General features: G+C 32.3%; 1 protein-coding gene across 1 annotated transcript in view; it reads right to left on the bottom strand.

Annotated features, from left to right (window-relative positions):
* Positions 1 to 12898, bottom strand: part of LOC129229329 (endothelin-converting enzyme-like 1) — a 46962-nt gene that overhangs the window by 6358 nt on the left and 27706 nt on the right. The window contains exons 11-16 of the mRNA XM_054863621.1: positions 11199 to 11257; positions 11018 to 11069; positions 10846 to 10913; positions 9435 to 9559; positions 4529 to 4594; positions 1168 to 1263 (exon numbers count right to left, since the gene is read on the bottom strand). Of these exons, the coding sequence (XP_054719596.1) occupies positions 1168 to 1263; positions 4529 to 4594; positions 9435 to 9559; positions 10846 to 10913; positions 11018 to 11069; positions 11199 to 11257 (466 nt within the window). The remainder of the gene's footprint in view (positions 1 to 1167; positions 1264 to 4528; positions 4595 to 9434; positions 9560 to 10845; positions 10914 to 11017; positions 11070 to 11198; positions 11258 to 12898) is intronic.

The raw sequence follows: 12898 nt of genomic DNA, 5'->3' as shown, positions 1-12898 counted from the left end.
ATTGGTTGTTATTCGATGGTTACGTTAGTCACACACAGTTTTTCGGAAAAGTACCATTTAGGGCCAAAAAAGATTCGTCTGTAACAAATCTGTAGTACGGTTTTAAAAATAGATTGTTTACCTCTTACAAATATATCGGCCAACTTTAAATGTCTGCGTAAGTTTCAGAAAAAATTAGCTCGTAACATAAGCATTGTTTCTCAGGGTTGCAAAAATGTTACGTTAGTCACGATGCCTTTTTTGGTGAAAAAACACCTGCTAGCGTTTATTTTGCTTCAAATTCTTGGTAGAAATAAAAAATAGTCACCTTGTAAATTTTAGATCTGCATATTAAACCAAAACACATTTATTTTTACTCCCGGTGTAAGTAAAAAGAGTTTGAAAATCAGCTGCGAATGTTACGTTAGTCGCTATGGAATGACCCATTTATATTATAAACAAATACTGAACCACAACTTATATTTTTTAAAGATAGTTTTCTAAAAAAATCTGTGACTAACAATGATCTCATTATTTCTAAAATTAAGTTCACAAAAAAAAATAAAATTAATCAGAAAAATTAAATTAAGGTACTTTTAATTTTATAAGTTTCTTAAATCAACACAGGTTCAAATACTTTAAAATTTGCAAGTCAAATGAGAGCTGCAAAACTAGAATCCTCAACTACACAATTAGACATATAAGGAGGGCTAAAAATAATGCTTAGCACATAATTATAAATGTCCAAATGGTAGAATCAAAAAGTAAAGAAAAATGAGCAAGTATAATAGAAGCAGATGCAATCGGATTTCAAAATGCGTAAAAAATTAGGACTGACACATAACAGTGTAGGAAACTTAAGTTGCGTAAATTTTGCTGATAATCTGTACAATTTGATAAATATGCATGTTTTGGAACTCAAAATCCATAACTAGCAATAATCTCGTTATTTCTGAAATTAAGTTTACACATAACCAGGTGTCAGTTTCCTTCACTGTTGAGCATTTTTTGCTGAAAATCATGACTTTCCATTACAATTTTTGATCAGAATCAAAATCCATGACTTTCCAGGTGCGCAGACACCCTGTAAATATTTAATTCATAAGAAAAACAAAATAAAAATTCATAATCAACTTTTTATATTATTTGTATAATCAAGAAGCTAGAAAATTATTTTTGTGAGATTACCTGAGCATAGGATACAAAGAACAATTGTTTGTTTGTAATCGTCACTCCCGGCAACTCATCTACTTCATTTGCTTCTTTAGCATGCCTGATGTAAGCCTATAAAACAATGCATTAAGTTTCAAGCTGCATATGTGTAGAATATTGGTTTTTCTTTTTTTAAATTATTATTGACACATTATTTTACTTCAATGGAATAAAACGTGAAATTAAGAATTCATACAATCGTTTTGAATATTTTAAATATGAATGAAAACAGGGCTTAATTAGCATTGAGTGCTCACCAGCTGCACTTTTTTGGCGAATTTTTATCGATTAAATAAAATTTTAAGAGTATTGATGCCTGAAGATGAGTTTTGAAGAATATATAGCTCCTGCACTTATTTCGAAATTCTGTTGTAATAAGTAACAAGAGATCGAGTGAAATGAACTTCAAGAGAAGCTCATTTGTAACTTGAAATTAAAAAAAAAACATGTACAAAACAAAAAACAATAAAAGGTAATTCCACCCTCACGTGTGGGACAATTGAACAAAATTTACCAACAATGGGAAAGTAAGTAAAATGCATAGCTTTGTGCATAAAAAGTAAAAGAAATGACAACTTCCAATAGCATGTCTTTTCATGGATAAGCTAATTTTTTTTACATTAAAAAAGGCATTCCCTGTAACGCCAGACAAGTGTGTGCAGTAATCTGCAGACACTTGTATTTGACGTTATTTCTTCTTTTTACTCAAGGGGAAGAAATTTACTTGTGGGATTTTTTTTTTTTATGTTAAGCAAAAGAGAGGAAAAAAACTAATCTCTTTTAATTGTTAATCTTTAAATGTATGACATTTATGTTTCATAAGCAGGACACACTTTTGGACATTTTTCAATTTTAACAAAACATTCTCTGAATCTATTGTTGCAAAATTTTTAATTACACACTTAGTTTTCATACTACAGTGGACGCCGGTTGATTGAATCAGTGGTTAATTGAATCAACTGCTTTAATGAATCAAACTGTCAAAAACAGAACAAAATCCAGTTTTATTGAATCGGCCGCTTTATTGGATCCAAGTATTTAGAACAAACAAAACTCAAATAAGTGGCAACCACTGTATTTATATTTTAGTGTTAGTTTCAAAAAGAAACAAATAGTGGGCCACTCCACAGGAAATCAGACCCTTTATCCTGCTTGTGACGACTCTGTATTTTATCCAAAAGTAATATTTTTAAACTATGACTAAGAATTCTTTTTTGCCTAAGAAGTCAAGCAAACAAGCAAAGTTTATGCCAAGGGTGGCCCACCTTTTGGAAAAAAAAGGTGGCCAACTTTTTTTTTCTCCACGATCTGGATAAAAAATATGTGCATGCCACATTCAATTTTCCAAACTAGTGTGTGGTGGCCATCACGTAACATTTAGTTTGACACTAATTCTTCAGCAGGGGTCTGTCCAGGAGTTTTCACAGGGTCCGTTTTTTGTGAAAAATAAAATAATTTTGTGAAAAGTGTATTAATTGTGTGAAAAATAAAGTAATTTCGCAAAAAAAAAAAAAAAAAAAAAAAATTTTGTTTTGTTAAATCGAAATTTTAGAATTTAGAGCAGGCACAAACTACATCATTTAAACTTAAAGTAGAGTGTTTTCCTCTTCTATGTTGAGAATATCATTCTGGGGTGTTTTTCTAGTATTTAGCGGGGGCGGCATCGCTCCCTCAAGTAGCAATATTTATCTACCATTCTACATTATGTTAAATTATACTAGAAATATTTCTGTACAGCATTTAAAATAATTGTAACAAAAAAATAAATAAATAAAATTTAGACGAGGGGGTTCAGCATTTAACTTTTTGACCCAAGACACTCTTAAAAAAGCACAGAATTTCGTTTAAAACTTATAAATTCCGTGATTTTAACAAAAATAAAAAGAGATTTTACTTGTTTACTTCTTAACAAAGCGTACTAAACATCAAAAATTCAAAAAATCGGAATCCCGAAGCGGATGCAAAGAGATCGCAATTCTCAAAGTGAAGGCATCAAAGGTATAAAAACGGCTTGTAAAAGAAATATTTTTGATAAAATCATTTTTAAATTGCATTTTAGAGTCCTATGATGAACATATCATTAATATCTGTGGACACAGCTAAAGCAAAAATAAAATTAAACCATTGATTCAGCATTTTAATTTTTGAGTCATAAAAGAAAATGGAATTTTGCTTTAAAAACTTGAAGTGCGTGTTCTAACAAAAATAGACTTTTCATTTATTTGCATCCTAATAAAACGAAGTTAGCTTGAAAAAAGAACAAAATATGATTCTTATATCGGATGTTAAAAGGTTGTATTTTTCAAAATGTAGACATCTAAAGAAAAAAAAAAAGGCAAGTAAAACAGTTTATTTAATGTTAATCATCCTTTTAGCATCAAAAAATCAAACCCATATAATTTTCTCCCAAAATAACAGTTGAACATCGCACCGCACCATAAAAACACAAATATTGACAAGCTGGTAAAATGATGAGAATCTTTTCTAATCAAGTCATTATAAAGGTTTAACGCCAGACGCTAAATGGCATGGCGATAATTTTAAAGTTGGTAACCCTATCTGAAGCGATCACATTTTTTCCCCACCCTTACTATCCCTTTGCAAGAGAAAAGTGCTTACCAAACGCCTTTTCAGAAAAGTTTACAACAACACCGCTGCTAATTAGCTGCGATAAAACAAACAAAATTATTTGAAACCAAACTTATTTCCAGCTGTTAATTTCTTTCCAAGAAGCAAACAACAAGCATTATATTTATTTGGCAGTAGCAATTTATCGCTTACAGGACCATCACAAGAGTGCCGATTTTTCTTTGCAAAATTAGCAGATTTTGTATAAGCTGATCCCTCTAATTTGACTTTAAAAAAGGTTCTAAAAATTATCGGTTTAATATGCTATGCGTTATTTTGCTTTCAGATTTGCTCTTTCAAAAACAATTTGTGAAAGATCCATTCTCGTTTATCAGAGTTTTGTGAAGGGTCCGTTTTGGTTGATTGGGGTTTTGTGAAAGGTCAGTTTTGTTTGATCGGGATTTTGTGAAAGGTCCGTTTTGGTTGACCGGATTTTTGTGAAGGGTCGGTTAACGGACCCAAATATCCTCTGGCCAGACCCCTGTTCAGTAACCATTTAACTCTACAATTTGTCTTTTTTTTTTTTTCCTTTCTTCTTGTTTTTGCATCGCGAAATGAAATGTGAGCAAATTTCGCTACTGAATTTTAAAATGAAATCATACTATGGTGTTATGAATCGAAAGAGAATGAGCTAAAACCTATATTCTTTTTAGCCTGTAATTTTCAAATGAAGAGAAAAATTAAAATACAATTGCAAACAATGATTTACCTCATAGGCTAATTTTACGCCTCCAATTTCAGCTATTAAAGATCCAACTGTTAAATCAGCATTGGCCTGAAAAAGAATTAAAAATTAATTCTAAATTTAAAAGAAAATCAGAATTGATTCTGCACCCAAATTTCAGACAATTAGTTGCATGTTCAGAAAATTTCATAAAAAGTTGGACATCTATTACAAAAAGCAACAAGAAAAAAAAAGAACAAGATATATTAATTGTGATAATGCATATCACATTTTTTACCCATTTATTTTTTTCCCCATTTTTCTGTCATTTTAATCGTTCCCCCCCCCCCCCCCCATTTCGTTGGTTTTTTTTATTTTCAGGTGCATTCCACGTTTTCCCTGCGTTCCCTTTTAAATTCTGCGCACTTTATGATATTAACTATGTGATTTATTCATTTTTCCACACGTCTAGCTTTTTGTCCATTTTTTCTGTCGTGGATCCGATTTTTTTTATCTTTTTGTCCGACATTAAAATGGTGGTAGCGTCCTTTCCCTCTGTTTGGGCGCCAAAAGTGCTCATTGGTTCCCGTGCATCGCCGCTTACCCTGATCTGATCGCTCATTCGCCGATTCATTTTCCACTCCACTTCACTCTGCTTGCAGCTCCCAGTCCGCTCGTTTGTGCTTTTTGCGGCTCTCCGTTTTCTTCAGTGATGGCGATGCAAAAGCATCATTGCTCAGCGTCCTTGGACGGCCGTGGCTTTCCGCCGCATGTATAAGTCCTCAAAATGAGGTGAAATCTCTTTTACTTTTATAGCAACATAATCATTTAATCAAGAGCATTTAAATTTTGTGGCAGACGATGATAGCATATGAAGAAAATCGCCCGTATGTAAAATGACTTCGGAGGGAGGTACACAGAATGGGCCGGAATTGAGCCCTTCATTACTGACCATATTTTGATACTCAACCTAGCTGTGAGTGATGATGCAGAGCTGCATTTACCCCAATCAAATTTTAAATGTGTGAAGATTTCAACACTGCCACCAAGGCGATTACCAACTGATGGAGTGGCATGGCCTGCAACAGACATTGTATGTATCCAATTCCCATCCCTGAATACTTCCCACCATCTTGTGAGCCTCTTCAAATCGAACTTCCCATCCTGCGCCCATTTCATTTGAATGTTTCAAAAATTATGCGAATGAATTCCTTTTGTTCCGATTTTTAACGAACTTTGCAAGCTACAGCTCCACGTTTTTTTTTCTTTTTGAACTTTCATGTATTTCACCCGCCGATCTGTGTTTTTTTATTAAGTGTTTGGCTATTTATCCCTAACCTGGTGATCACCATGCAAATTTTCCTGTCATGTCCTGTCTGCTTCGAAATTTAAGCTGAAATAAAGTATGTACAGTAATTGCTATGTTTCATCCCTATCGTCCACATACACTCAACATGGGGTAAGTCTCTTTTGAATTTTTAATGTTCTTTTGGCATTCAAGGCAGTCGTTGATCTGAGATTATGTGCGGCTGCGATGCTTCCACTTCCACGGCCTAGATTGTTATCTTTTTGTGTTTTTGATTAAATCTCCAAAATTGAACGCGACGCACCATGACATTAATCAACTTCTTCAAAAATTCTCTATGAAAGAAAGAAAATGTGCCATGTATGCCTCATTCTTATTTTTGAGCAATCTCAATAATGTGTATTCTGTCAAGAACATCAAAGGTTTTATAAAATTAATCATCTTCGCAACTTGGGCATGGAAAATGTCATATCTACAATGCTATTCTAAGGACTTGTTCACGTATCGGCCGTCCATTCCATCCATTACGTTTGTTTCCTCCCGAAACAGGTTTTCTTTGCTGATTGCCATGACAACAAGCCGTCTTGAACTGACCGGTTTCGATCAGAAGAACCTTGATATCTGACGGCCGTCAAAAGTAGAACAGCATTTCATTGGTTCCCACCAAGCAGTGCGCTCTTTTCTCTGGTGAGCGAGTTCAGCCACGTGATTGATGTGCGGCGACCGTACAGTGGCTCCCAAAAGTGTTCGTGCACCTACGACTTTCAATGAAATAGCCCTTATCCACTGGTTAGAATTAATATTTCGGAATAGGTATTTTATTATAAGATCTATGATCTATTTTTAACAAAACTACATGGAAATTTTTAATAAAACGTTCAAACTTAATTTTTTAAAAATCAAAAACCAAAAAGTGCCGGAAATTTTATCTCACAAAAATCTTTGTACACTTTGGAAAAATATCAAAAAACTAGTAAATAATCTAACTTTTTGCTATGTTTTTATTTAGTAGAATATCATGCAGTAATAACTATAGCTTTTAAACGTCTGGGAATAGATTTCATTGTTTTTTCTTTCTTTTTTTTTTTTTTGTGCAATTTCTAAGTAAGTGATCAGCCACACTACGAGTCTTACTGTTTCTAGTTCGATTTTCGTTTCAACTGTGTATTTTCGTAATTTAGCCACCAGATATCTCCAAATATGTTCCATTAAGTTTAAATCTGGAGATTGAGGAGATATTTCTAAGCTTAAGGACAAATTTTGAGGCACCAAATGCGAACGTGTGCTTCTTATCGTTATCTTGTTAAAAAACAAAGTTGTTTCCGATTACCAAATTTTGGGCTAATAGTTTAAAATTGTTTTTTAAAATACTCAAATGAACAGCATAATTCATTATTTCATCGAAAAATTCCAAATTTCGAAGCCCTGATGCTGAGATGCACCCTCACACAAAAACACCTTCACCGTCCTGATTAACTGATCCAACTAAGTTCTTAAGATTAAATTCCCCCTTTTTTTCTTCCAGTTACAATTATACAACAATTTAACCCAAAATGTTGAATTATTTTCATCTATTAGTAAGACGTTGTTCTAAAATGTTTCGAGCTTATTTATCATTGATTTTACGACGGAAAGCGTAGGCTTACTGTTTTTCGCACGAACAAGAAAATTTCTGTGGGAAGAGGTCCCATTTAATCCAGCTAATCAGAGAACTTGGCAAACAATTTTAGGTAAAAATTAATTGTAAAATGTTTCATTTAATTCTGCAGAAACTTTTTCAGTTCCGAAATGTGTATTTTTCTTTTTTTTTTACTGTAAACCTCCGATTACGCTTTGTTAACTTTGCCAGTTGACTTTTCCTTACCTTGTTTTCAATCTGATTCTTGTTTTTAAAGCATTTTATTAAGCACTTCACTATAGAATGGTATAAATTAACCAATTTAGAGACATTTCAAACCAATTTACGGCTACTGTGAGAAAAAAAAATCAAATTTCGAATCGTGTTTGTTGTTTTCTGCGCATACCTGCTATTTTAAAATAATAAGCAGAATATTAGGGAATAAATACACAAAAAATTAAAGGAAAATGATTTTACAGTATCATTACAATGCAAAAATAATTAAAAAAAACACACATGATAAATTTTAATAATGAATTCATTCGAAACTATTTCAGTGTACGATGACTTTTGTGGCGTATTTTTTCTCTGTCTCTGTTTTTTAACAAATTTCAAAAATAAAATCTGGCAATATTCTGAAAAAAACTACTGGGTTTTATTCAGAATGGCATAAGAATGGTGTGAAAAAAAATTGGACTTCATATTCGAATTCAGTTTTGCATTATTTTTGGTTTAACTACAAAATTTCAAGGTGTACGAACATTTTTGGGAGCCACTGTATATGAATGCTATTCTGTTTTCGTCGGCAGCCCGTCACATCAAAAAACAGAATGGACGAGACGGATGTTCAATAAGTGAACTGCCCTGAACGGAGAAACTTTTCATAATTTGACCATCCAAAAGACTGTAATAGCTCTGCAAATTTGACCTACAAATAAATTCAACATTTAAGAAAAATCTCAATTTGTTTTGCACAGGCAGTCATTTAGTGGGCAGGGGTTACAGAGTCACCTCTAAAGTATAATGTATTGTTTACTTTTCATAATATGGGGTCTAAAACACATAGAAAACACAAATACAGATTAAAATTACTCTCCTCCTCCTCATAAATTTTTTTAAAAAAAGTCTACATGACATTTTTATGTGACATCTATCATTTAAATGTAATAAATGCAGTTGTATATTTGTCAGTGTTAGGTAGTTAAAAAGCTTTGTTTCTCACAGAACTGGTCAAATTCACAAAATGATAACTGGAATATGTTTTCTAACGTGACAATGAGACGTTTTAGCGATTTTTGATTAAACAATGTTTTAGTTTTCATCCATGTTTCAAAGTAATACTTTTCAATAACTTTTAAATTACATACACAAGAATACTTCGCAATTCTGATTGAGCTATAATCAGAAATTAATGACTAATCAGATGGTTTTAGTAGCATGAATTAGTAACACAGTAGAGCAATTCTCTTTTCATAAAAACATGAAGTTTTGCACAGAACAGATTACAAAGACTTCAAAAGGGGTGCCCACCAGGGAGGGGGGGGGGCATGGCGCAAACTGCACCATTGAAATTTTTAGGGGGGAGTTGAGGGGTATTTTTCTCATTTTTAATGGGGATGCCCCCTTAATCTTAGGGGGGTGGGCGCTCCTGACTTCAAATATGTTAGATCTCGGTTTTGTTGCATCATTTTTATGAAGAACACGAACTCAACTTCTATAAATTGCCATTGAATTTTGTAGATTTCCAGAAACAATACTTACATGGCTTTTCTTTCCTCAGTAACAGAGGTATTTTATGAGATTTGTCTGCTACCAGGCGAATAACAATGGTTAAATAGTTTCTGGAAACCTTCAAAAATTAACTGCATTATATAGGAGTAGAGTTCATGTCTTCAAACAGTTCATACAATCTAACAAGGACTTAACATATTTGTTGTCTTTGTAGATTGTTTTGTGAAAACTTGATAATTCTGTTATTGTAGTACCTCCTGGATTGCCCAGTGGATAAATAAATAGAATAGTCATACCGTTACATCATTCAATGAATAATTTGCAATTATGTTTTTCAAGCACTGCTCTCTTCTTTTAAAGGCCATCACTGAGCTATTTCCTGCCCAATCTTTCAAAACACCATATTCATTATAATTAATGCCTAGAGTGAAAAGAAATATTTTAAAAACAAGTTATATAGGCAAAGTAATAAAAAATCAATTTGTTAGTCAGATTTCTCATTACTTATTATTTATTATACAATTTCCTATAAAACAATGTACAATAATTAAAAGACGTTAAGAACACTAAATACATATATAGCTTACCATACATGTGACTGCCTCCTCCCCCCCCCCCCCAAAAAAAGTGTTTTTTGTGGAATTGAGAATTGCAAGATTCCCCTGATAAGTGCAAAACACTTTTTTTTTAATTATTTCTAGAGAAACAAGCATATTTTTAAAAAATATCTGTTTTTACTTCCTTTTACAAAAAAAGGAAGTATTGTATTCACAAAACAATTTTCACTCAAAAATTGGCCTTAATTTCCATTTTGCTCACCCCCGAATGAATGTTGAGATTTTTTCGACCCAACCACTGTTGATATATGCCTAGTAAGGTACAGACACCCGAAATATCAATTTTGACGATCCCCGAGTCAATTACAAGGAGTTTTCTCATGATGTTCGTATGTATGTGTGTATGTACGTATGAATCTCGCATAACTCAAAAACAGTGTGTCCTAGAAAAGTGAAATTTGGTATGTAGACTCCTAGTGGGGTCTAGTTTTGCACCTTCCCTTTTGGTTGCACTCGGATGTTCCTAAGGGGATCTTTTACACCTTTTTGGGGGGAAATCATTGTTAATTTCAATGCCAACTTCAACTTTCAACTCAAGTGGTGTTATAATTTGTCAAACACTTGGCGATACATCGCCAAGCTTTGTCGCCAACTTGGCAAAAAATTTGGTGATTATTTTTTTTTTAATTTTTAAGTCTGGTTTTAATTTGGCCAATGTTGATGATATTTAAATAGTTAACCACTGAATCACATTAAAATTGCCAATAATGGGGAAATAAATCTGTGTAAAACGTCTTTTTGCTTCGGTTCGCAAGAAACTAGGGGTGAAAATATTTAATGTTCCCTTGCTTACACCAAGGCACTTTTATCATTAAATTGGCGTAAAAGGAAGCCATGTGATGTCATCAGCTGGTTTTCTCAATAGATTACAATGTCTTTATTTCCCCCCCAACATTTTTGACCTATTTCCTGTCACACTAGGTCCTTTTCTTTAACAATTCATTTTTACTTCAGCACTTTTCAAGTGACACTATAGCACAAACACATACAACACAGAGAACCTACATCCTTTCCACACCTTCAAATTTTTAGAACGTAAAAGTTTGCTGCTAAAATATTTAAATTCTAAAAATGTATAGTTGCAATATACCTTTATCGTCAAAAACTTCTCCAAGTTTATTAGCAACATGAGCAGCTAAAGCACCATACTTTACAGCTCTAGAGAGAAATTAATTGTTCGATTAACTATTATGATTCTTACAAAAAAAAATAAATAATAATAAAGAATAAAACTAAATTCAAAATGCAAAAATAAATCTTACAAAGGAGCATGAAAATCAAAAAGGGGGTTTTCAAATATGCCAGCAGGAACAACTAAGAATAAAAAAGCAAAATTAAGTAAAATCAAGAAAATAAAATTAAAATTAATTATTGACATATATTGCAATATGCATAAAAAATAACAAAAATATATATATATATATCATTTTATAGAATTCATACCCAACTGATTTCCTGCATATTTATAATCAACTGTGACATCATGAGGATAAATTGTCCAGCTGGAAAGAATTTTAAATTTTTAGATTATACATTTTCAACAAAACAAAACTAAAATTTGTTTTAATATGAATTCTTTAATTAAAATAACTATAATCTAATCTAGAACAACAGGGAATTTAAAACATACTGACAATTGTTAAGTTTATTGGGACTAATTGAGTTGCTCAGAAGTCAATGCAGTTAAAGTTTTTACACTGAGATATTTGTAAAATATAATGGAATAAATAATACTCTTTTTAGTTATTGAAGCATGACAAAAAATGGTATGATATGGTGAAATCCTGTTACAATGAACTTTAAGGGACCCCAAATTTTGTTTGTTGTAATGGGAATTTTGTTGTAACAGAATTCAAGCAAAGTAATGGAAATTAAATCGGTGCTGAAAATTTATTTCAATGAAACAAATATTTCCTTGTATTGTTGTCTGTTGTAATGGGTATTACTGAATAATCATTATATACATACCTTTTTTGATCAAATTGTTTTAATAACCAAACATTTTTAAAACTTCTTCCTTTAAAACTCCCTTCTCCCCCCCCCCCTTTTTTTTTTTCTTTTGAAACTTAACCACATTTGAAGCAGTGAGAAGCAAAGGATTGTAAGTGGACATTTTAAATTTTGAGTGAAATGCGTTTAAAGTTCCAGTCTTAGGTAGGCTTTCCTTAAAAATATTTTCTAAATTCTGTTGTATAGCGGAACCTACCAGGGATACTAATAGCATCTCTTGCTCCATAACAGAGGACAGATTTACCTACCATTTGTACTGTTTATCTCCAAATTTTTAGTTTTTGATACTTACATCCCTTTGCTTCTCACTGCCTCATTGGACCTCTAAGCAACTCCATTGCAAATCATTCTTATAAATTTGCATTTAAAGAAATTTCAGCTAGTTAAAATATGAAATAAACACCTTCAGGCGAAAAGAAAAATAACACAGTAGGTAATTTGTAGGAACCGCTGATACCTGTTTCAGGGTTTCAGTGTGAAAAAAGTGAGCTCATGGGTGAAACGACTTAATAGCAGGGTTGGCCGGATTGGACCCAATTGGGTTGGACCCAATGGGTTTTTTTGAAAAAACCCATTTAAAAAAACCCATTATTTAGCCCACTTTTGGGTTTTTTAAAATTTTCTGAGAATGTTTTTTTAAAAAATAATTAATTTAAATACTTTTACAATTTAAACTTCTTTTTTATTTCTTCTTCACAATAGGCAATGGACATAAAAAATGAATTTTGAACTTTAATAGTATTTCTTAACTCTTAAAGGCATTAAAAAATGCTTCAAAGATTTTAAATAAATATATTTAACTTTTTTCCTTCAACTGGTCAATAAGGAGCTCAAATTATCTTGACTAAGTCCTGTCACGTCAGATTTTCTCAATATTTGCAGATTGTACAAAGGATACTACTTAAGCAAAAGGCTCTCATGTGAATTATTTTCTGCAAACCAACACGTCACAAAACTCGAATAAACAAGGTATATTTTTTAGAAATTAACAGGTTTAACAAATGGTTGGACAAAAAATGGAATAGGATGTACAGTATTTTCATTATCTTACGAAAAAGTTTAATATTTCTTACTCTGTACACAGAAATAGAAAAACAGGCAACATAAAATTCAAAGAAATGTCTTGATTAAGC

This window comes from Uloborus diversus, chromosome 9, assembly GCF_026930045.1.
Source record: "Uloborus diversus isolate 005 chromosome 9, Udiv.v.3.1, whole genome shotgun sequence".
NCBI lineage: Eukaryota > Metazoa > Arthropoda > Arachnida > Araneae > Uloboridae > Uloborus > Uloborus diversus.
This window is presented reverse-complemented; position numbering and strand designations above follow the sequence as displayed.